This window comes from Tetrao urogallus (assembly GCF_951394365.1).
Source record: "Tetrao urogallus genome assembly, chromosome: 17".
Taxonomy (NCBI): Eukaryota; Metazoa; Chordata; class Aves; order Galliformes; family Phasianidae; genus Tetrao; species Tetrao urogallus.
Genome location: NC_136830.1, coordinates 9,990,204 through 10,015,259, shown reverse-complemented (window position 1 = coordinate 10,015,259; position 25,056 = coordinate 9,990,204). Strand labels below are relative to the sequence as shown.

General features: G+C 50.5%; 2 protein-coding genes across 2 annotated transcripts; both read left to right on the top strand.

Annotated features, from left to right (window-relative positions):
- Positions 1-462: 462 nt before the first annotated feature.
- On the top strand, positions 463-15,916 carry LOC306952925 (uncharacterized protein; the record flags this gene model as incomplete). Its single annotated transcript, XM_079543700.1, has 17 exons — positions 463-724; positions 1,865-1,930; positions 2,831-3,031; positions 3,842-3,921; positions 5,024-5,168; positions 5,515-5,556; positions 8,967-9,254; positions 10,015-10,202; positions 10,447-10,512; positions 11,256-11,317; positions 11,402-11,622; positions 12,247-12,500; positions 12,914-13,039; positions 13,607-13,751; positions 14,098-14,139; positions 14,803-14,918; positions 15,788-15,916. The coding sequence occupies 17 exons, from the start codon at positions 463-465 to the stop codon at positions 15,914-15,916; spliced, it is 2,433 nt and encodes an 810-aa protein (XP_079399826.1).
- A 566-nt stretch (positions 15,917-16,482) lies between these two features.
- Positions 16,483-24,641, top strand: LOC306952924 (caspase recruitment domain-containing protein 8-like; the record flags this gene model as incomplete). The annotated part of the gene is made up of 12 exons (XM_079543699.1): positions 16,483-16,555; positions 17,431-17,718; positions 17,933-17,980; positions 18,488-18,636; positions 20,510-20,575; positions 21,191-21,252; positions 21,337-21,557; positions 22,186-22,439; positions 22,879-23,004; positions 23,574-23,718; positions 24,065-24,106; positions 24,352-24,641. The coding sequence occupies 12 exons, from the start codon at positions 16,483-16,485 to the stop codon at positions 24,639-24,641; spliced, it is 1,764 nt and encodes a 587-aa protein (XP_079399825.1).
- Between the last annotated feature and the right edge of the window lie 415 nt (positions 24,642-25,056).

Sequence of the window (25,056 nt, the reverse complement as noted above, 5' to 3'; positions counted from 1 at the left end):
AGCAGGAGGGGACAAACCCTGTGGCACTGCTCTGCCTGCAGGCCCCAGCATGGGACATGGATGCATCTGGGCCAAGACACGTGTCCCCATCTCTGTCCAAGCACACTGGGGCAAATCAGGCCAGTATGGGGTGCGATCCTGGGCTCTCCATGGTGGCACACGGAAGGACCTGAAGGAATCCTTATGCAAACCATGCCCTCGGGAAGAAGCACTGCCTCCCTGTCCCTCTGCCTCTCCTGCCTCTCATCTCCCTGCCCTGACACACTGAGGCCAGATGGGGAGGTGATGACACACCTTGTTTCCTTGACATCACTCCATACTTTCACTTTCTAGGGAAGTGACACAGGCGGAAGAATTGTGGGCAGCTGCCTGTTTCCGTTCAAACATCTGCAGCCCCGAGTCTTATGCCTCTCACCCACAGACATCACCGTGTTTTAGGCGGCTGCAAGTGGCAAAGCAAAGATGGCAGAGACCACGCTCAGCTCCACATTCTTCATCCGTGTGAAGTCCTCAGGAAAATATATTTTTGTGCTGCTGTCTTTGGATGACACGGTGCTGGACCTAAAGATGAAGCTATTCGCACTGGATAACTATTTCAATCCTTCTGAGTCAATACTGATTCATGATGGCCAGGAGTTATCGAACGAACTAACTCTCAGACATTACAACATCACCTCCAACAGCATTGTACACCACGTTCTTAGGTGTAAGTACCAGGCCAGAGGTGAGGAGTGGCATGGGAGCAGGCTGGCCTCTGGCTGTCAAGGGAAAGGGGCAAGAGGACCATCAGGCAGGGAGCCCTGTGCCTCGGGAGGGAAGAACTGGGAGGAGAGGGCAGAAAGGAAAATGGATGTGGGGCAATGCTTCCCCTGATGTGACCGGGCTCCTGAGCTCTCCTCTGCTCTGTGTTGCTCGTGCCATGTGAGGTGGTGGTTCAGCTCCCTTAAAGGGCAAGGAAGATGTCTCCGGCAAGATCACAGTCCTCACTGGCACTCTTGTGGAGGAAGGGGATCTGCATGGGTGTTGACTGTGTGTCCACTTCATTTGTGGAAGTTGTGATAAACCTGGGAGTATCTGGTGGTGCACCAGGGGACTGTGCAGCCAATGGTATAGGGAAGACTGGGTGAAGGTAGGATGGCTGCAATTTGGTTGGAAAAGACCCGTTCTGGGAACAAATTCTTCCAGACATCCAGCGTGAACTTAGCCAGTTCCAAACTCATATGCGTGTCACCCAATCAAAGAGATCAACACTATCCTCAGCAGCATCCTCCTTTCAGGTGATTGCAGTGAGTTGTGAGACAATCATCATCTTTTTTTTCCAGCCACAGGTGATCAAGAACCAGAAATGGAACTGCAGGGCAGTCCAGCAGACATCACCTCAAGTCTAGTAAATCAGGGCCTGGCAGTTGTCATTCCAAGAGCAGAATTTCAGGGCCCTCAGGCAGGCATCTCTTCAAGGATAGAAAGCCAGGGCCCTCTGACAATCATCACCTCAAGGTCGTATAATGTGGGCCCTATGGCATACATCACCTCAAGAATAGTAATGGAGGGCGGTCCAGCACGTATTGCCTCACAGATAAAAAGGCAGGGCGGTCCGGCAAGTGTCACCTCAACAAGAGCAATGGTAAGGTCCAGTGGGATGCTGAGACCTGGGACAGAGGGAGGAGTGTGACAGGGCTGGACAGCAGGCAAGACTTTGCACCATGAGCCCACAGCCATCCCCACTGGGATCTGTGGCACTCAGTGTCCTGCAGCAGGGCTGGCCTGTGCTGCATCCAGGAGGCCTCTCGTACCCCTGGCAAGCAAGCATGGCTGAGAGGAGAATTATGGCTTGGGAGTGCTCTTCCTGTGTTCCCTTCTCCAGGAAATCCAGAAGTGGCCACAGTCAGATGTCCCAGCAGAGGAGAGAAGCTGTCGCTGTGTGAGGCAGGTAAGGGTCCTTGCCTGCAGCTCTGCTCTGCACCAGCCTAACAGGTCCTCACTGAGCCTGCATGCCTCGAAAATGTCCCATGCCTACCTCAGATCACAGGATGGTTGCCAGTCATTTTCCTGGCCTCTTCACTGATGAGTGATGTTTTCTGGACAGCACACAGCACAGTCTGTAGTCCGCTTGTTCTGAAGAGGTAAAAGAATCACAATATGCTTGATACAAAACCACAGCAGGAAATGAAAGCACTGGGCACCTTTCATGAGCGTTCCTTTGCTGAACTGGGCACCTTTCATGAGCGTTCCTTTGCTGAACAGCTACTTCCCACCATGTCACATGTCTGAGAAAGAGCAGAAGGTGTCTGGGGCTGCTTGGTGACAGGCAGCTGAGAGAAGGCACCATGCTGGGTCACCTTAGGCCATGTGACAGAGCCTGCACATCGAGAACTGGTTCTGCAACCAGGCCACCAGGCACCTCACTTGCACCAGGCCCCTGCTACTTTCATGCTGACTGTCCTTCATCATCCTTTCTTCTTTTTAGTTCTCTGCTCTGGACACAGGACAAAAATACCAAAATAAAATTGCTTGGGCAAAGCTGATCATTACCCTGCTGCTGCTCGTGTGGTTCACAGCTCATGGGCCAACCTGCACTGTGCTTCACTGCAGTACGCCTCCTGCAAGCGGCATCCAATGCACAACACCCCATTCAGCTCCAAACCAGTTGCACTTGTGTTGCAGGAATTTCAAGAAGTGAGGCCGAAGATAGATCCACATATTTTGGAGGAACAAAACACATACAAGTAAGAGCTCCTAGGAGAAGTGGGAACACTTTCCAAAAGCCCTCATCACACATGACGTGAGCCTGCCTTCTCTCCCACTTGCAGAGCTTGTCTCCCTGGACCAGGCATCTTCCAGTGCTCTGAGACGGGCCTTGCCTTCAAGGTGGAGTCAGCAGCCAGCATCGTGTACAGATATGCCTCCTGGAGCACGCATCTGAAAGAGGCTGACCAGAACGTGTGGGTACCTGCTGGGCCTCTTTTCAACATTGGGGCGCTGCCTGGAACCGTGCGAGCTGTGTATCTCCCCCACTTCATCTGCCTGTCAGGTACAGAGCCATGGGACCTGCTCCAGGCACAGCCCCCTGCCGCTCAGGCACCTGGGTTCTCCCAGGCTGCTTTCCCTCAGCCTCCAATCCCTGTCTGCCAGGGATACTTCCAGGACCTATACACACAACACACACATAACAGCAACTTACCAAAGCATCTTCTTAGGATCTCCATTAAGATTGATCCAAATTTTCTCCTCCCTTCAGAGGTAGCCTGTGCTCTCTTGTATTCTTCCACCTTGCTTTGCCATCCTCCATCCTTTTTTAACGTTATATTGAAACTTCACAGTGCTCCCTTTCCCACCACCTGCTCTGCACTCACACCACTGCATTCTCCTCCCCTCTTCTCGCAGTGGCTGTGGTGACCCACAAGGTTCTGCCCCAGATCCGCAGCAGTCCCAAGTTGCTACCTCAAATTTGCAGTTTTCTGAGACCTTAGGAAGACCACCAAAGGCCGGTAGCACCCAGCTGGAACCCTATAAAACCCAGAGTATTCATCACCCCTAAAGCAGAGCATGTCATTTTGTATTGGTTGGTGTCTCCTTTTTTCTAATAAATCCTCAAAGAGAAAGAGGTAACCTGGTAGGGTGCAAGGAAGACAAAGCAGAACCTTGTTGCCTTTGCTGTCTCTTTCAGATGTAGACATCAGTGGGTGCTCGATCGCCCATTTTGAATTCCAGAAGATGACCATACAGCAACCAACAGAAGTGATGGCCTTCACCGCAGTCCTGGAGAATCCCAGCTTCTCTCTTCTTGGAGTGGTTTGGAGAAAGTTTCGTTCAGCCATTTCTCTCCCTGTGCACTCTTTAGTGCTGATCTTCCAGCAGCTCTCTGCTGCAAATACAACCCTGCATCTCTACCTGATCCCAGATGACAGGTCTGTGAAGAAGGTAAGGTGGAGGAGCTTGACCAGTTCAGGGGATGGCATCTGGGGTGGCTGGAGTTTCAGGGAATGGGTTTGTTAAGCAGAGAGCTCTCTCAGGAATCTCTGTGTTTTTGGCTGGGACAGCATATCCCAGCATGAGCAAAGACATGGCACAGGATGCTCTGCGACGTGGAGCAGAGCACATGTCAGACACGTGGCTGCTGCCATGCACAGTAATAGGTGGCTGCATAGCAGATGCTCTCCTGTTGTGTGCAGCCCTTACCCTCTCACAGCACTGCCTGCAGTGCACGTTCAGGGCTCTGTTCTGACGGGATGGTCTCTTCTCTTCTTGACTTTCCAAGGTCAGTGAGAGCTACCTCCAGCTCACAGCTTTTTTTTCCAACTCTTAAAAGTGATCCTTGATGTTTACAGGCCATTGAAAGACAAGAGACAAGCTGGAACTCAAAGCTTATTCCCAAGCCTTCTCCATTCCATCCCCTGTTTTTTGGCCACAGATACCAGGTGTCCAGTAACACTGAAGTGAAGATTACACCTGAAGTAAGTGGGGCAGTTTCCTTTTTTAAATTATTTTGGTTTTGAGTGAAACAGAAAGTTCCACAGCTTCTCTGGGCCTCCAGTTCAGCATAGTAATCTTTAACCTACTATCTAATCAGAATTTCAGAGTTGTCTCAGCCTCTGTACATTACCTCATCTCATCACTGTACAGTTCCAAGAGGCTCTACCTTTTCTTAACACTATTGAAAGCAATGATTAGTTCTTTTCTTTGCCCTCTCTTCTCCAGGGAAAAAAAAAACCAAGTCCCTCTGCCACTGCTTGAACGTCATGTTCTCCAAATTGCAGTGGTGATGCAACACTCAGAGAACATAAAAATGGTGGTAAAATCTCTGCTCATAAAGGCTTTCAGTATTCTGCTCGACCAAACCAACGCTGAGCCCATCTAGAGTTGGCAACACAGTCCTTCTGTGAAGGACAACAGATGAGACACTCTAGAGTTCCATTCCTCTCACACTTTTTTCTTCTTTTATGCGTGGGCAAGAAACATGGGAATATGTTTGTAAATTCACAGCTACACAGGGTAAAACCCAACTTCCTTCTTATCTTTACAGCCACACTTGACGTTCTGCCGAAGGAGTTCAAAGAAACAACAGCTCTTTGTTGAGATCTACATCAGGAAAATGGCTGAGGAAGTGGAATTCTTTATCACAGATGGACAGAATGACACCGAGGTCTGGAGGGCATCGCTGAGATCAGGTAGGATCAGATCCACCTGTAAGGGGAACTGAGGTGATGGCGCACTGAGCTGCACTTCTCGTGACAGCAAAAAGAGAAGCTCAGATATTCTGAGTGCAGGGTATGGAATTGTGCCTTGGGATTCCCTCTCTGTTAGGCTAATTCTGCACCCCTAAACTAACACCTGCAAATGTACACAACACTGCACCCTGCTTAGCTGAGCTCTTAACAGATGGGCAAGGAATACTGTAAGCAGGAATTAATGGCTAATGGGTCCATGGAACATCAGGCATCTCAGTAAGGCTTCTAGAAAGAATCTCCATTTCTGTGATGGTGTATTTCATAAGCTCCCTCCTTTCTCTTTCAGGTGATATTAGTCATTCTAGAAACGAATCCAAAAAGCTTTCAGGTCAGTACGGGTTTTCAGAGCTACAGTTATTGAGTCTGAATATTTATTTGGGGATTTCAATCTTCGGGCTTAAAGCAGATAACCAACCACCTTTTTCCCATACCTGTGACTCTTTCATGACAAAAAAACTTTAAAACCTATATTCCCTCACTGCTGGCTGCTTGCTCTCTAACCTGGCATAGTGTTGAGGACCCTCCAAACTGGTTTGCTTTCTCTGTGATCAGACATACTCTTTCTATAGAGAATGAGCTACAGCTAGTACAGTTCACAGCCCAGAAATATTTCATGGGACTTTCAAAATCTGGTGCAGTTGGAGCATCTCATACCTTATCACAGAGCCAGTGCTTCCCTCTTCCTTCAAATACCATAGGAACACTGGAAGGGACGGTCCCTGGGCTGTCACCAACCTGACCTCCCTCAGCTCGGGCCCTGTCCTTGCCTTGGCTCCAATGCTTCCACCGCTGATGAGGGAGCTTTCTTCTGGTGGCTCAGCCTCCTGGCCAGAGAGCAGCACTGCTGGTGCACTGGAGGGAATGGGAGCACGTGGCTGTGGGACAGAGCAAACGGCCCCTGGGTGTGTTGGCTAGGATGCAGAGTACCACAGCAGGAACCAACCTGCCTTGTCACGTGCAGCACAGTAACACACGCTTTGGTATCTGCTAGGTGCAGCCTTCCTGAAGAAGCACAAGAGAAAGCTTTGTTCCAGGATGGGGCAGCTCTCTTCCATTCTACTACACTTAAGGGATGAACATGTGATCAACAGTGAAGAAGAAGAGGAGGTACAAGCTCAAAATACAAAACAAAGGAAGAATCAATTTCTGCTGGACCTAGTTGAGAAAAAAGGGCCCGATGCCCAAGAGAAGCTATTTGAGGTCCTCCACACAAAAGACCCATTCCTTGTTGAAGACTTGGAGCACATCTCTTTCCTGCAAAATGCAGAGTTTTTATTCCCATTTCCTTAATCTTAATCTTTCCATGCAAAATCCATGATACAAAGCAATGCCTAAGCCTTCTGAGCCACCAACTGCCAGGCCTGCTTCCCTTACCTGATGTGCTCACTACAAGAGGACTGTCGATCACCACTGAGGAGCTGCTGGAACGAGAAACCTTGACTCCTAATCCAGTGCCCATGTTGTGAAGCCATCTGCCTTCTGAGAACACAGGGCCTCTGCAGGGTCTCCAGATGCTCCAGGCAGCTGCTGGTCGAGGAGCTCTCTTCACAACAGGAACCTCACGGAGTCACAGAATTGTAGGGGTTGGAAGGAACCTCTGGAAATCCCCCAGTCCAACACCACTTAGAGCAGCTTCCCTACAGAATGTTACACAGGAAAGTGTTCAGGCAGGGTTTGAATATCTCTGCAGAACGAGACTTTACAGCCTCTCTGGGCAACTTGTTCCACTGCTCTGTCACTCTCATAGTATCGTTTTTCTTTATGAAATAAAATCATAAAGTCCATCCATCAACCTGACCATGTTTTCAGCTAGTTTTTTTATTACATTTCTTATACTGCGTCTTTTCCTTCAATGTTTCTCAGCGTGCGCCCTCAGAAGCATTCTGCACTTGTAGAGCACCACCTTACACCTGACCCTCACCCTTCAGATACCAGATAACCATTACTCAGATCCCCTGTCAGCCTCTCTCCTGCAGGCTGAACAGCCGCAGGATCCCAAGTTTTCCACCACCAGCTGGCGGCCTCGCGAGCACAGCAGATTAGCAGCTGTTGGGCCCGGCGGGGAGCGGGCACCGAGTAGCCGTGCTCTCAGCGCCGCCACATAAGGGCACCGCGCTGCCCGAACGCTCCGCTGCACATCAGGCTCCGGAAAGGGAAACCTGAAGCCGCGCACACAGCCCGGAGGAACGCACTGCCAACACGAGAGAGTCAGCGCCGCCCCACACAGCCGGAAGCCGCCTCTATCGCATCCTTGAGCCGCCCTATAACTTCCGGGAGCGTCCGCATCCACTTCGGTGGGACAGCGCCACCTGTGCGCTGGAGGATCAATTTGCCGCCCGGTCGGGGCCGCGGCCTGGAGGCGTGAGTGGGCGTCACGCGTGGGGCGGGGCGTGCAGGACCGTCCGCCCGTGATTGGCGGCAGGTGTGGGCGATGAGGCCGAGGCGCATTCTGATTGGTGCTCAGCCAACCGGGCGGGGCCAGGAGCGGAGCTGCGATCACTGCGGATCAGCAGTTCGCGCCGTGGTTCCGTGGTTCCATGCTTCTGTGGTTCCACAGTCAGGAGGCCGCTGTCACCAACAAGATCTCTGCTTTTTCACCCAGCTCTTAGGAGCTCCTCAGGGCTCAGCAGCCTGAGGTTGCGGTGCAGGCAGCACAGCCACGCGCTGCCATATGGCTGGAGTGCTCGGGGCAGATGTCCACCGCTCCTTGGTGCTCGATTTTTGGTCCACTGCTGTAAAACAAGGTGGGGGGATCACCATCTGCTGCCCGGGCAGAACTATTCCTCCTCCTTGGAAATAGCCACTCCCATTCATTCCCATATCCCTTATTTTACATCACCCTTCTGCATTCACCGTTTTTCCCTTGCTTTGAAGACAGGGATCTGTTCCTGCCGCTGCCTGCCAGGCATGCTTTCTATTTTCTGCACTGAACTGCTTTCCTTATCCTTCATACCCCGTTTGGAGGTGTCAGCATCTCTACGTGCCTTTTCTTAGCACATGCCCCACACAGACATTGTCTTCATGCTGTGATTTTTGAGACCACCTGGAGTGCAGAGAAAAGTTTTTTCTCCCCTCGATGCAGATTGTGCTGGGTTACCGCTGCCTTTCACACTGATTACACAACCTTGATGTTGTGTAGGATGTCGACTGCCCTCTCGTGGGGCATTACTTACACGTCTCATGGTCCTGGGCTGAATTTCCACCCCCAATGGAAACGCTCAAGAAGGGGAGGCCCATCTCCTGACTGGCTGCCGGGCATGGGACAGCTCTCCTTGATGCGACTGAGCCCTTTTTGAAGGTGAGATGCTCTCTGCTCAGCAGGAGGGGACAAACCCTGTGGCACTGTTCTGCCTGCAGGCCCCAGCATGGGACATGGATGCATCTGGGCCAAGACACGTGTCCCCATCTCTGTCCAAGCACACTGGGGCAAATCAGGCCAGTATGGGGTACGATCCTGGGCTCTCCATGGTGGCACACGGAAGGACCTGAAGGAGTCCTAATGCAAACCATGTGCTCAAGGAGAAGCTTTGCATTCCTGCCTCCCTGTCCCTCTGCCTCCCCTGCCTCTCATCTTCCTGCCCTGACACTCAGAGGCCAGAGGAGGGAGTGAAGACACGCATTGTTTACACAACATCATGCTTTCTTTCTAGGGAAGTGACACAGGCGGAAGAATTGTGGGCAGCTGCCTGTTTCCGTTCAAACATCTGCAGCCCCGAGTCTTATGCCTCTCACCCACAGACATCTCCGTGTTTCAGGCGGCTGCAAGAGGCAAAGCAAAGATGGCAGAGACCACGCTCAGCTCCACATTCTTCATCCGTGTGAAGTCCTTGTCGGGAAAATCCATTTTTTTGCCGGTGTCTTTGGATGACACGGTGCTGGACCTAAAGATGAAGCTATTTGCACTGGATAACTATTTCAATCCTTCTGAGTCAAAACTGATTCATGATGGCCAGGAGTTATCGAATGAACTAACTCTCAGACATCACAACATCACCTCCAACAGCATTCTATACCTCTCTCTTACGTGTAAGTACCAGGCCAGAGGAGGAACTTGGTAATGGGAGCAGGCTGGCCTCTGGCTGTCAAGGGGAAGGGGCAAGAGGACCATCAGGCAGGGAGCCCTGTGCCTCGGGAGGGAAGAACTGGGAGGAGAGGGCAGAAAGGAAAATGGATGTGGGGCAATGCTTCCCCTGATGTGACCGGGCTCCTGAGCTCTCCTCTGCTCTGTGTTGCTCGTGCCATGTGAGGTGGTGGTTCAGCTCCCTTAAAGGGCAAGGAAGATGTCTCCGGCAAGATCACAGTCCTCACTGGCACTCTTGTGGAGGAAGGGGATCTGCATGGGTGTTGACTGTGTGTCCACTTCATTTGTGGAAGTTGTGATAAACCTGGGAGTATCTGGTGGTGCACCAGGGGACTGTGCAGCCAATGGTATAGGGAAGACTGGGTGAAGGTAGGATGGCTGCAATTTGGTTGGAAAAGACCCATTTGACCCTCCACCTAACACTACCAATCCACCTTTAAACTTTGTCCCTCGGTGCCAGAGCCACACATCCCTTAAATACCTCCACGGACTGTGACTCCACCACCTTCCTGGGCAGTCTGTCCCAATGCCTGGCCACCCATTCTGGGAACAAATTCTTCCTGACATCCAGCCTGAACTTCCCCAGTGCCATCTCACATCCTATCACGTGTCACCCAAGGAAAGAGACCAACACTGTCCTCAGCGCATCCTCCTTTCAGGTGATTGCAGTGAGCTGTAGAGACAATGACCATCTTCTCGTTCCAGCCACAGGTGAACCAGAATCAAACATGGAACTGCAGGACTTTCCAGAATTCTACTCCACAGTGATAGATATGCAGGGCGGTTTGGGAGGCATCACCTCAAATACAGAATGGAAGGGCAGTCTGGAAGGTGCCACCTCGAGGATGGAAACTCAGTGTGGTCTGGCAGGCATCACCTCAGTAAGAGCAATGGTAAGGTCTGCTGGGATGCCCGAGGGCTGGGACAGAAAGAGGTGAATGGCAGGTCTGGGCAGCAGGCAGGGCTGGGCAAAATGAGCCCACAGCCATCCCTGCTGGGATCTGTGGCACTCAGCGCCCTGCAGTGGGGCTGGACTGTGCCACATCCAGGAGGCCTCTCCTTATGCCCCAGGCCAATTAGCACAGCTAACAGGGGAAATCCAGCTTGTGAATTCTCTTTCTGTATTCCCTTCACCAGGAAATCCAGAAACAGCCACTGTCAGATGTTACAGCAGAGGAGAGAACCTGTAACTGTGTGAAGCTGGTAAGGGTCCTTGCTCACTATTCTCTCAGTGCCGGACGAACAGGACATCACAGGACACAGCATGCATGTCAGCAGTGAGCCTGCCTGCCTGCCTCAGACACGTCCCATGTCGGCCTTGGATCCCAGGGCAGCTATTGGTCATTGATTTTCCCGGCCTCTTCTCTGATAAGTGATGTTTTCTGGACAGCACAGCACAGTCTGTAGTCCGCTTGTTCTGAAGAGGTAAAAGAATCACAATATGCTTGATACAAAACCACAGCAGGAAATGAAAGCACTGGGCACCTTTCATGAGCGTTCCTTTGCTGAACAGCCGCTTCCCACCATGTCACGTGTCTGAGAAAGAGCAGAAGGTGTCTGGGGCTGCTTGGTGACAGGCAGCTGAGAGAAGGCACCATGCTGGGTCACCTTAGGCCATGTGACAGAGCCTGCACATCAAGAACTGCAACCAGCTTCTATGGTTCTGCAACCAGGCCACCAGGCACCTCGCTTGCACCAGGCCCCTGCTGCTTTCATGCTGACTGTCCTTCATCATCCTTTCTTCTTTTTAGTTCTCTGCTCTGAACACAGGACAAAAATACCAAAATAACATTGCTTGGGCAAAGCTGATCATTACTCTGCTGCTGCTTGTGTGGTTCACAGCTCATGGGCCAACCTGCACTGTGCTTCACTGCAGCTCTCACCATGCCTCCTGCAAGCAGCATCCAATGCACAACACCCCATTCAGCTCCAAAATTGTGTTGCAGAAACTTCAAGAAGTGAGGCCAGAGATAGATCCATACGTTTCAGAGGAACAGAACATATACAAGTAAGAGCTCCTAGGAGAAGTGGGAACACTTTCCAAAAGCCCTCATCACACATGACGTGAGCCTGCCTTCTCTCCCACTTGCAGAGCTTGTCTCCCTGGACCAGGCATCTTCCAGTGCTCTGAGACGGGCCTTGCCTTCAAGGTGGAGTCAGCAGCCAGCATCGTGTACAGATATGCCTCCTGGAGCACGCATCTGAAAGAGGCTGACCAGAATGTGTGGGTACCTGCTGGGCCTCTTTTCAACATCTGGGCGCTGCCTGGAACCGTGCGAGCTGTGTATCTCCCCCACTTCATCTGCCTGTCAGGTACGGAGCCATGGGACCTGCTCCAGGCACAGCCCCCTGCCGCTCAGGCGCCTGGGTTCTCCCAGGCTGCTTTCCTTTAGCCTCCAGTAGGGATACCCACAGGACCTGCTCACACAGGTGGGCACAGAACAGAAACTCATCAAAACATCTTCATGGGACACCCTTCAGACCCAGCCAACTTTTTCCTCCCTTCAGAGGTAGCCTGTGCTCTCTTGTATTCTTCCACCTTGCTTTGCCATCCTCCATCCTTTTTTAACGTTATATTGAAACTTCACAGTGCTCCCTTTCCCACCACCTGCTCTGCACTCACACCACTGCATTCTCCTCCCCTCTTCTCGCAGTGGCTGTGGTGACCCACAAGGTTCTGCCCCAGATCCGCAGCAGTCCCAAGTTGCTACCTCAAATTTGCAGTTTTCTGAGACCTTAGGAAGACCACCAAAGGCCGGTAGCACCCAGCTGGAACCCTATAAAACCCAGAGTATTCATCACCCCTAAAGCAGAGCATGTCATTTTGTATTGGTTGGTGTCTCCTTTTTTCTAATAAATCCTCAAAGAGAAAGAGGTAACCTGGTAGGGTGCAAGGAAGACAAAGCAGAACCTTGTTGCCTTTGCTGTCTCTTTCAGATGTAGACATCAGTGGGTGCTCGATTGCCCATTTTGAATTCCAGAAGATGACCATAGAGCAACCAACAGAAGTGATGGCCTTCTCTGCTGTCCTGCAATATCCCAGCTTCTCTCTTCTTGGAGTGGTTTGGAGAAAGTTTCGTTCAGCCATTTCTCTCCCTATGCACTCCTTAGTGCTGATCTTCCAGCAGCTCTCTGCTGCAAATACAACCCTGCATCTCTACCTGATCCCAGATGACAGGTCTGTGAAGAAGGTAAGGTGGAGGGAGCTTGACCAGTTCTGGGGATGGCATCTGGGGTATCTGCAGTTGCAGAAAATGGAATGGGTTTGTTAAGCAGAGAGCTCTCTCAGGAATCTCTGTGTTTTTGGCTGGGACAGCATATCCCAGCATGAGCAAAGACATGGCACAGGATGCTCTGCGACGTGGAGCAGAGCACATGTCAGACACGTGGCTGCTGCCATGCACAGTAATAGGTGGCTGCATAGCAGATGCTCTCCTGTTGTGTGCAGCCCTTACCCTCTCACAGCACTGCCTGCAATGCACGTTCAGGGCTCTGTTCTGATGGGATGGTCTCTTCTCTTCTTGACTTTCCAAGGTCAGTGAGAGCTACCTCCAGCTCACAGCTGTTTTTTTCAACTCTCAAAAGTGATCCTTGATGTTTACAGGCCATTGAAAGACAAGAGACAAGCTGGAACTCAAAGCTTATTCCCAAGCCTCCTCCATTCAGCCCTCTGTTCTTTGGCAACAGATACCAGGTGTCCAGTAACACTCAAGTGAAGATTACACCTGAAGTAAGTGGGACAGTTTCCTTTTTTAAATTATTTTGGTTTTGAGTGAAACAGAAAATACCACAGCTTCTCTGGGCCTCCAGCATAGTCATCTTTTCCCCATTATCTAATCAGAATTTCAGACTTGTCTCAGCCTCTACACGTTGCCTCATCTCATCACTGTACACTTCCAAGAGGTTCCATCTTTTCTTTAATCCCCCTTTACAATTTAGAAAGCAGTGATTAGTTCTTTTCTTTTCCGTTTCTTCTCCGAGACAAACAAACCCTGTCCCTCTGCCACTGTGTTAAACATCATGTTCTCGAACAGCAGTAGTGATGCAACGCTCAGAGAACATAAAAATGGTGGTAAAATCTCTGCTCATAAAGGCTTTCAGTATTCTGCTCGACCAAGGCTGAGCCCATCTAGAGTTGGCAACACAGTCCTTCTGTGAAGGACAACAGATGAGACACACCAGAGTTCCATTCCTCTCACAATTTTTTCAACTTTCTGTGTGGCCCAGAAACATGAGATGATGTTTGTAAATTCACAGCTCCACGGGGTAAAACCCAACTTCCTTCTTATCTTTACAGCCACACTTGCCATTTTGCTACAAGAGTCCAGAGGACCAACAGCTCTTTGTTGAGATCTACATCAGGAAAATGGCTGAGGAAGTGGAATTCTTTATCACAGATGGACAGAATGACACCGAGGTCTGGAGGGCATCGCTGAGATCAGGTAGGATCAGATCCACCTGTAAGGGGAACTGAGGTGATGGCGCACTGAGCTGCACTTCTCGTGACAGCAAAAAGAGAAGCTCAGATACTCGGAGTGCAGGGTATGGAACTGTGCCTTGGGATTCCCTCTCTGTTAGGCTAATTCTGCACCCCTAAACTAACACCTGCAAATGTACACAACACTGCACCCTGCTTAGCTGAGCTCTTAACAGATGGGCAAGGAATACTGTAAGCAGGAATTAATGGCTAATGGGTCCATGGAACATCAGGCATCTCAGTAAGGCTTCTAGAAAGAGTCTCCATTTCTGTGATGGTGTATTTCATAAGCTCCCTCCTTTCTCTTTCAGGTGATATTAGTCATTCTAGAAACGAATCCAAAAAGCTTTCAGGTCAGTACGGGTTTTCAGAGCTACAGTTATTGAGTCTGAATATTTATTTGGGGATTTCAATCTTCGGGCTTAAAGCAGATAACCAACCACCTTTTTCCCATACCTGTGACTCTTTCATGACAAAAAAACTTTAAAACCTATATTCCCTCACTGCTGGCTGCTTGCTCTCTAACCTGGCATAGTGTTGAGGACCCTCCAAACTGGTTTGCTTTCTCTGTGATCAGACATACTCTTTCTATAGAGAATGAGCTACAGCTAGTACAGTTCACAGCCCAGAAATATTTCATGGGACTTTCAAAATCTGGTGCAGTTGGAGCATCTCATACCTTATCACAGAGCCAGTGCTTCCCTCTTCCTTCAAATACCATAGGAACACTGGAAGGGACGGTCCCTGGGCTGTCACCAACCTGACCTCCCTCAGCTCGGGCCCTGTCCTTGCCTTGGCTCCAATGCTTCCACCGCTGATGAGGGAGCTTTCTTCTGGTGGCTCAGCCTCCTGGCCAGAGAGCAGCACTGCTGGTGCACTGGAGGGAATGGGAGCACGTGGCTGTGGGACAAAGCAAACGGCCCCTGGGTGTGTTGGCTAGGATGCAGAGTACCACAGCAGGAACCAACCTGCCTTGTCACGTGCAGCACAGTAACACACGCTTTGGTATCTGCTAGGTGCAGCCTTCCTGAAGAAGCACAAGAGAAAGCTTTGTTCCAGGATGGGGCAGCTCTCTTCCATTCTACTACACTTAAGGGATGAACATGTGATCAACAGTGAAGAAGAAGAGGAGGTACAAGCTCAAAATACAAAACAAAGGAAGAATCAATTTCTGCTGGACCTAGTTGAGAAAAAAGGGCCCGATGCCCAAGAGAAGCTATTTGAGGTCCTCCACACAAAAGACCCATTCCTTGTTGAAGACTTGGAGCACATCTCTTTCCTGCAAAATGCAGAGTTTTTATTCCCATTTCCTTAATCTTAATCTTTCCATGCAAAATCCATGATACAAAGCAATGCCTAAGCCTTCTGAGCCACCAACTGCCAGGCCTGCTTCCCTTACCTGATGTGCTCACTACAAGAGGACTGTCGATCACCACTGAGGAGCTGCTGGAACGAGAAACCTTGACTCCTAATCCAGTGCCCATGTTGTGAAGCCATCTGCCTTCTGAGAACACAGGGCCTCTGCAGGGTCTCCAGATGCTCCAGGCAGCTGCTGGTCGAGGAGCTCTCTTCACAACAGGAACCTCACGGAGTCACAGAATTGTAGGGGTTGGAAGGAACCTCTGGAAATCCCCCAGTCCAACACCACTTAGAGCAGCTTCCCTACAGAATGTTACACAGGAAAGTGTTCAGGCAGGGTTTGAATATCTCTGCAGAACGAGACTTTACAGCCTCTCTGGGCAACTTGTTCCACTGCTCTGTCACTCTCATAGTATCGTTTTTCTTTATGAAATAAAATCATAAAGTCCATCCATCAACCTGACCATGTTTTCAGCTAGTTTTTTTATTACATTTCTTATACTGCGTCTTTTCCTTCAATGTTTCTCAGCGTGCGCCCTCAGAAGCATTCTGCACTTGTAGAGCACCACCTTACACCTGACCCTCACCCTTCAGATACCAGATAACCATTACTCAGATCCCCTGTCAGCCTCTCTCCTGCAGGCTGAACAGCCGCAGGATCCCAAGTTTTCCACCACCAGCTGGCGGCCTCGCGAGCACAGCAGATTAGCAGCTGTTGGGCCCGGCGGGGAGCGGGCACCGAGTAGCCGTGCTCTCAGCGCCGCCACATAAGGGCACCGCGCTGCCCGAACGCTCCGCTGCACATCAGGCTCCGGAAAGGGAAACCTGAAGCCGCGCACACAGCCCGGAGGAACGCACTGCCAACACGAGAGAGTCAGCGCCGCCCCACACAGCCGGAAGCCGCCTCTATCGCATCCTTGAGCCGCCCTATAACTTCCGGGAGCGTCCGCATCCACTTCGGTGGGACAGCGCCACCTGTGCGCTGGAGGATCAATTTGCCGCCCGGTCGGGGCCGCGGCCTGGAGGCGTGAGTGGGCGTCACGCGTGGGGCGGGGCGTGCAGGACCGTCCGCCCGTGATTGGCGGCAGGTGTGGGCGATGAGGCCGAGGCGCATTCTGATTGGTGCTCAGCCAACCGGGCGGGGCCAGGAGCGGAGCTGCGATCACTGCGGATCAGCAGTTCGCGCCGTGGTTCCGTGGTTCCATGCTTCTGTGGTTCCACAGTCAGGAGGCCGCTGTCACCAACAAGATCTCTGCTTTTTCACCCAGCTCTTAGGAGCTCCTCAGGGCTCAGCAGCCTGAGGTTGCGGTGCAGGCAGCACAGCCACGCGCTGCCATATGGCTGGAGTGCTCGGGGCAGATGTCCACCGCTCCTTGGTGCTCGATTTTTGGTCCACTGCTGTAAAACAAGGTGGGGGGATCACCATCTGCTGCCCGGGCAGAACTATTCCTCCTCCTTGGAAATAGCCACTCCCATTCATTCCCATATCCCTTATTTTACATCACCCTTCTGCATTCACCGTTTTTCCCTTGCTTTGAAGACAGGGATCTGTTCCTGCCGCTGCCTGCCAGGCATGCTTTCTATTTTCTGCACTGAACTGCTTTCCTTATCCTTCATACCCCGTTTGGAGGTGTCAGCATCTCTACGTGCCTTTTCTTAGCACATGCCCCACACAGACATTGTCTTCATGCTGTGATTTTTGAGACCACCTGGAGTGCAGAGAAAAGTTTTTTCTCCCCTCGATGCAGATTGTGCTGGGTTACCGCTGCCTTTCACACTGATTACACAACCTTGATGTTGTGTAGGATGTCGACTGCCCTCTCGTGGGGCATTACTTACACGTCTCATGGTCCTGGGCTGAATTTCCACCCCCAATGGAAACGCTCAAGAAGGGGAGGCCCATCTCCTGACTGGCTGCCGGGCATGGGACAGCTCTCCTTGATGCGACTGAGCCCTTTTTGAAGGTGAGATGCTCTCTGCTCAGCAGGAGGGGACAAACCCTGTGGCACTGCTCTGCCTGCAGCCCCCAGTTCTAATGCAAGCCATGCCCTCGGGAAGAAGCGTTGCCTCCCTGCTTCATTGTTCCTCTGCATCCCCTGGCTCCCCATCTCCCTGCCCTGACACTCAGAGGCCAGAGGAGGGAGTGATGACAAGCATTTTTTCTCTGAAATCTCTCTGTACTTTCGCTTTCTAGGGATGTGACAAAGGAGGAAGTACTGTGGGCAGCTGCCTGTTCCTGGATGGCCGTCTGTGGCCCCGACACTGTTGTGTTCCCTCACACACAGACATCTCCGTGATTCAGGTGGCTGAAAGAGGCAAAGCAAAGATGGCAGAGACCACGCCGAGCTCCACATTCTCCATCCTTGTGAAGTCTTTGTTAGGAAATATTGTTTCTGTGCCAGTCTCTTTGGACGACACGGTGCTGGACCTAAAGATGAAGCTATTTGCACTGGATAGCTATTTCTACCCTTCTCAGGCACGACTGATTCATGATGGCTGGCAGTTGAATGACGAACTAACTCTCAGACATTATAACATCACCTCCAACAGCATTGTACACCACATTCTTAGGTGTAAGTACCAGGCCAGAGGTGAGGAGTGGCATGGGAGCAGGCTGGCCTCTGGCTGCCAAGGGGAAGGGGCAAGAGGACCATCAGGCATGGAGCCCTGTGCCTTGGGAGGGAAGAACTGGGAGGAGAGGGCAGAAAGGAAAATGGATGTGTGGTGATGCTTCCCCTGATGTGACCGGGTTCCTGAGCTCTCCTCTGCTCTGTGTTGCTGTTGCAGTGCGAGGTGGTGGTTCAGCTCCCTTAAAGGGCAAGGAAGATGTCTCAGGTAAGATCACAGTCCTCACTGGCACTCTTGTGGAGGGAGGGGATCTGCATGGGTGGTGAGTGAGTGTCCACTTCATGCATGGAAGCTGTGGTACATCTGGGAGCATGCGGTGGTGCACCAAGGGACTGTGCAGCCAATGGGATAGGAAAGACTGGGTGAAGGTAGGATGGCTGCAATTTGGTTGGAAAAGACCCATTTGATCAAGTCCAACCATCCACCTAACACTACCAATCCACCTTTAAACTTTGTCCCTCGGTGCCAGAGCCACACATCCTTTAAATACCTCCACAGACTGTGACTCCACCACCTCCCTGGGCAGTCTGTCCCAATGCCTGGCCACCCATTCTGGGAACAAATTCTTCCTGACATCCAGCCTGAACTTCCCCAGTGCCATCTCACATCCTATCACGTGTCACCCAAGGAAAGAGACCAACACTGTCCTCAGCGCATCCTCCTTTCAGGTGATTGCAGTGATCTGTAGAGACAATGACCATCTTCTTGTTCCAGCCACAGGTGACCAAGAACCAGAGGTGCAACAACAGGGTGGTTTACCTGGAATTGCCTCAATGATAGAAATGCAGAGTGGTTCAGCAGGTGTCTCTTCAATTATAGAAATGAAGATCAGTCTGTCAGGCATCACCTCAACAGGTGCAGAGGTAAGGTCTGGTGGGATGCCTGAGGCCTGGGACAGAGGGAGGAGTGTGACAGGGCTGGCCCCCAGGTAGGGCTGGGCACCTTGAACCCACAGCCATCTCCGCAGGGATCTATGCTGCTGCTGGGCTGGCCTGTGGTGCATCCAGGAGGCCTCTCCTCATGCCTTCTTTGCCTCAGTCTTTAATAGTAAGACTTGTTACTCCCTGTGCACACAGCTCCTTGCACTGGTAGATGGAGATGGGGAACAGAATAGGCCCTACATAATCCACAATGAGATGGTTTTGGACCTGCTCTAAAAGCTGGATGCTTACAAGTCCATGTGGCTAGATGGATTGCACCCTGCAGTGCTGAAGCAGTTGGTGGATGTGGTTGCCAAGCCACTCTCCATCCTTTGGTAGTCCTGGCTAACTGGAAATGTCCCGGCAAACTGGAGACTGGCAAATGTGACGTCCATTTTCAGAAAGGGCCAGAAAGATGATCCTGGCAGTTTCAGACCTATCAGTCTCACCTCGGTGCTGGGGAAGATTATGGAACGGATGATCTTGGGAGCCATTGTGGACCAGTTAAAGGTCAACCAGGGGATCAGGTCCAGTCAGCATGGGTTTACAAATGGTAGATCCAGTTTTACAAACCTGATTTCATTCTATGACAAGCTGACCCGCTTAGTGGATGAATGTAAGGCTGTCGATGTGGGCTACCTGGACTTCAGTAAAGCCTTTGACACTGTCCCCTACAGCATTCTCATGGAGAAGCTGGCTGCTCACAGTTTGGATGGGTGTACACTCTGGCTGGATGGTGGGGCCCAAAGAGTTGTGGTCAATGGACTTAAATCCAGTTGGTGGCCAGTCACAAGCAGTGTCCCCCAGGGCTTGGTACTGGCGCTGCTTCTATTTAACATCTTTATTAACGATCTTGATGAGGGGATTGAGTACACCCTCAGTAAGTTGGGAGGGAGTGCTGATCTGCCAGAGGGGAGAAAGGCAGTACAGAGGGATCTGGATAGACTTGATTGATGGGCCAAGGTAAACTGTATGAGTTTCAATAGGGCCAAGTGTTGGGTCCTGCATTTTGGTCACAATAACCCCAGGCAACCCTACAGGCTTGGGGAGGAGTGGCTCAAAAGCTGCCTGACAGAAAGGGACCTTGGTGTAGTGATAGACAGTTGGCTGAATATGAGCCAGCAGGTGGCCAATAAGGCCAATGGCATCCTGGCTTGGATCAAGAATGATGTGGTGAGCAGGACTAGGGAAGTAATCCTGCCCCTGTACTTGGCATTGGTGAGGCCTCACTTCTAGTACTGTGTTCAGCTTTGGGCACCTCAATACAAAAAGGACATTGAGCAGGTCCAGAGAAGGGCAGTAAGGCTTGTGAAGGGCTTTGAGAACATGTCCTGTGAGGAGAGACTGAAGAAAATGGGGCTGTTCAGTCTCAGGAAGAGGAGGCTGAGGGGAGACTCTTCCAATATCTGAAAGGTGATTAAAGCAAGGGTTGGTCTCTTCTCACTGGTGACAAGTGACAGGACGAGGGGAAATGGCCTCATGTTGTACCAGGGGAAGTTTAGGTTGCATATCAGGAAAAACTTCTTTACAGAAAGTGTTGTTATGCGCTGGAATAGGCTCCTGAGGGACGTGGTTGAGTCACCATTCCTGAATGAGTTTAAAAAACATTTGGATGTGGTGCTCAGGGACATAATTAAGCATTGGGTTGTTAGAGTTAGGGTAGTACGGTTCGGTTGCAGTTGGATTTGATGATCTTTAAGATCTTTTCCAACCTCAGCAATTATATGATTCTATGATTCTATGCCCCTGGCAAGCAAGCACATCTCAGTGGAAAAATATGGCTTGGGAGTGCTCTTCCTGTGTTCCTCTTTTCCAGGGAATCCAGAAATGGCCACAGTCAGATGTCCCAGCAGAGGAGAGAAGCTGTCTCTGTGTGAGGCAGGTAAGGGTCCTTGCCTACAGCTCTGCTCTGCACTGGCCTTACTGGTCCTCACAGGGCACAGCAGGCAGACCTCAGCTCCCACCTGTACCTTCAGGACCTGTTGTTCACAGCAATTCTTTGCACTCCAGAAGAGTCCATTATCCTTGCTGCACTAAATCAGCATGCGTTGATCTGTTTTACATTAGTGGAAAGGCTCTTCTCCACACACTTAAATCCCAAATTTCATCTAAACATTTCCCCAAACCTTTCATCTGTGTCCACTGTTTTCTCTTTGCTGAAGCAAGTCGGCAGCCAATAATTTCTCTCCCAGGAAACATAAACTTTACTATGTAGAATTTCCATGCACAAAATAAATCCCCAAAATCAGTGTGTGAAACTTCTAGAATGGGGCTACAGGTATTGCTCTGCACGTTTAACCATTATCTTTCCTGCTGATGTATCAGGAACACATGCACTAAGTGGTGCCCTCCCCATGCCAGCGTGCATAACTGTTCAGACCACCTTCCTGTGCCAGCATGCATTGTGCTTCACTGCAGCTCTCAGCACCCCTCCTGCAAGCAGCATCCAATGCACAACACCCCATTCAGCTCCAAATAGGTCACTCTTTTGTTGCAGGGATTTCAAGAAGTGAGGCCGGAGATAGATCCATTTATTTTGGAGGAACAGAACGTATACAAGTAAGAGCTCCTAGGAGAAGTGGGAACACTTTCCAAAAGCCCTCATCACACATGACGTGAGCCTGCCTTCTCTCCCACTTACAGAGCTTGTCTCCCTGGACCAGGCATCTTCCAGTGCTCTGAGACGGGCCTTGCCTTCAAGGTGGAGTCAGCAGCCAGCATCGTGTACAGATATGCCTCCTGGAGCACGCATCTGAAAGAGGCTGACCAGAATGTGTGGGTACCTGCTGGGCCTCTTTTCAACATCTGGGCGCTGCCTGGAACCGTGCGAGCTGTGTATCTCCCCCACTTCATCTGCCTGTCAGGTACGGAGCCATGGGACCTGCTCCAGGCACAGCCCCCTGCCGCTCAGGCGCCTGGGTTCTCCCAGGCTGCTTTCCCTCAGCCTCCAGTAGGGATACCCACAGGACCTGCTCACACAGGTGGGCACAGAACAGAAACTCATCAAAACATCTTCATGGGACACCCTTCAGACCCAGCCAACTTTTTCCTCCCTTCAGAGGTAGCCTGTGCTCTCTTGTATTCTTCCACCTTGCTTTGCCATCCTCCATCCTTTTCTCATGTTTTATTAAACCTTCACAGTGCTCCCTTTTCCACCACCTGCTCTGCACTCACACCACTGCTGCATTCTCCTCCCCTCTTCTCGCAGTGGCTGTGGTGACCCACAAGGTTCTGCCCCAGATCCACAGCAGTCCCAAGCTGCTACCTCAAATTTGCAGTTTTCTGAGACCTTAGGAAGACCACCAAAGGCCGGTAGCACCCAGCTGGAACCCTATAAAACCCAGAGTATTCATCACCCCTAAAGCAGAGCATGTCATTTTGTATTGGTTGGTGTCTCTGTTTTTTCTAATAAATCCTCAAAGAGAAAGAGGTAACCTGGTAGGGTGCAAGGAAGACAAAGCAGAACCTTGTTGCCTTTGCTGTCTCTTTCAGATGTAGACATCAGTGGGTGCTCGATTGCCCATTTTGAATTCCAGAAGATGACCATACAGCAACCAACAGAAGTGATGGCCTTCTCTGCTGTCCTGCAATATCCCAGCTTCTCTCTTCTTGGAGTGGTTTGGAGAAAGTTACGTTCAGCCATTTCTCTCCCTATGCACTCCTTAGTGCTGATCTTCCAGCAGCTCTCTGCTGCAAATACAACCCTGCATCTCTACCTGATCCCAGATGACAACTCTGTGAAGAAGGTAAGGTGGAGGAGCTTGACCAGTTCAGGGGATGGCATCTGGGGTGGCTGGAGTTTCAGGGAATGGGTTTGTTAAGCAGAGAGCCCTCTCAGTTTTTTTCTGGTGTTTCCTGCCTCTAGGAGTCTCTCTGTGTTTTTGGCTGGGACAGCATATCCCAGCATGAGCAAAGACATGGCACAGGATGCTCTGCGACGTGGAGCAGAGCACATGTCAGACACGTGGCTGCTGCCATGCACAGTAATAGGTGGCTGCATAGCAGATGCTCTCCTGTTGTGTGCAGCCCTTACCCTCTCACAGCACTGCCTGCAGTGCACATTCAGGGCTCTGTTCTCACGGGATGGTCTCTTCTCTTCTTGACTTTCCAAGGTCAGTGAGAGCTACCTCCAGATTACAGCTTTTTTTTTTTTCAACTCTCAAAAGTGATCCTTGATGTTTACAGGCCATTGAAAGACAAGAGACAAGCTGGAACTCAAAGCTTATTCCCAAGCCTCCTCCATTCAGCCCTCTGTTCTTTGGCAACAGATACCAGGTGTCCAGTAACACTCAAGTGAAGATTACACCTGAAGTAAGTGGGACAGTTTCCTTTTTTATTATTACATTTTTGAGTGAAACAGAAAATACCACAGCTTCTCTGGGCCTCCAGTTCAGCATAGTCATCTTTTCCCCATTATCTAATCAGAATTTCAGACTTGTCTCAGCCTCTACACGTTGCCTCATCTCATCACTGTACACTTCCAAGGGGTTCCATCTTTTCTTTAATCCCCCTTTACAATTTAGAAAGCAGTGATTAGTTCTTTTCTTTTCCGTTTCTTCTCCGAGACAAACAAACCCTGTCCCTCTTCCGCTGCTTGAACGTCATGTTCTCCAAACTGCAGTGGTGGTGCAACACTCAGAGAACATAAAATAGTGGTAAAATCTCTGCTCTTTAAGGCTTTCAGTATTCCGTTAGACCAAGGCTGAGCCCATCTAGAGTTGGCAACACAGTCCTTCTGTGAAAGACAACAGATGAGACACTCCAGAGTTCCATTCCTCTCACAATTTTTTCAACTTTCTGTGTGGCCTGGAAACATGAGACGATGTTTGTAAATTCACAGCTCCACGGGGTAAAACCCAACTTCCTTCTTATCTTTACAGCCACACTTGCCATTTTGCTACAAGAGTCCAGAGGACCAACAGCTCTTTGTTGAGATCTACATCAGGAAAATGGCAAAGGAAGTGGAATTCTTTATCACAGATGAACAGAATGACACCGAGGTCTGGAGGGCATCGCTGAGATCAGGTAGGATCAGATCCACCTGTAAGGGGAACTGAGGTGATGGCGCACTGAGCTGCACTTCTCGTGACAGCAAAAAGAGAAGCTCAGATACTCTGAGTGCAGGGTATGGAATTGTGCCTTGGGATTCCCTCTCTGTTAGGCTAATTCTGCACCCCTAAACTAACACCTGCAAATGTACACAACACTGCACCCTGCTTAGCTGAGTTCTTAACAAAAGGGCAAGGAATACTGTAAGCAGGAATTAATGGCTAATGGGTCCATGGAACATCAGGCATCTCAGTAAGGCTTCTAGAAAGAGTCTCCATTTCTGTGATGGTGTATTTCATAAGCTCCCTCCTTTCTCTTTCAGGTGATATTAGTCATTCTAGAAACGAATCCAAAAAGCTTTCAGGTCAGTATGGGTTTTCAGAGCTACAGTTATTGAGTCTGAATATTTATTTGGGGATTTCAATCTTCGGGCTTAAAGCAGATAACCAACCACCTTTTTCCCATACCTGTGACTCTTTTGTGACAAAAAAACTTTAAACCTTTATTCCCTCACTGCTGGCTGCTTGCTCTCTAACCTGGCATAGTGTTGAGGACCCTCCAAACTGTTTTGCTTTCTCTGTGATCAGACATACTCTTTGTATCTGCTAGGTGCAGCCTTCCTGAAGAAGCACAAGACAGAGCTTTGTTCCAGGATGGGGCAGCTCTCCTCCATTCTACTAAATTTAAGTGTTGAAGATGTAATCAACAGTGAAGAAGAAGAGGAGGTGCAAGCTCAAAATACAAAACAAAAGAAGAATCAATTTCTGCTGGACCTAGTTGAGAAAAAAGGGCTCAAGGCCCAAGAGATGCTCTTTCAGATCCTCCAGACAAAAGACCCATTCCTTGTTGAAGACCTGCAGAAGGCTAAGACAGAGGACATTGACAGATTAAGGAAGTGACTGGAGAGTCAGGCAAATGGAGGGATTTGTCTGTGCGTGAATCCTGACCTTTCCATGCAAAATCCATGATACAAAGCAATGCCTAAGCCTTCTGAGCCACCAACTGCCAGGCCTGCTTCCCTTACCTGATGTGCTCACTACAAGAGGACTGTCGATCACCACTGAGGAGCTGCTGGAACGAGAAACCTTGACTCCTAATCCAGTGCCCATGTTGTGAAGCCATCTGCCTTCTGAGAACACAGGGCCTCTGCAGGGTCTCCAGATGCTCCAGGCAGCTGCTGGTCAAGGAGCTCTCTTCACAACAGGAACCTCACGGAGTCACAGAATTGTAGGGGTTGGAAGGAACCTCTGGAAATCCCTCAGTCCAACACCACTTAGAGCAGCTTCCCTACAGAATGTTACACAGGAAAGTGTT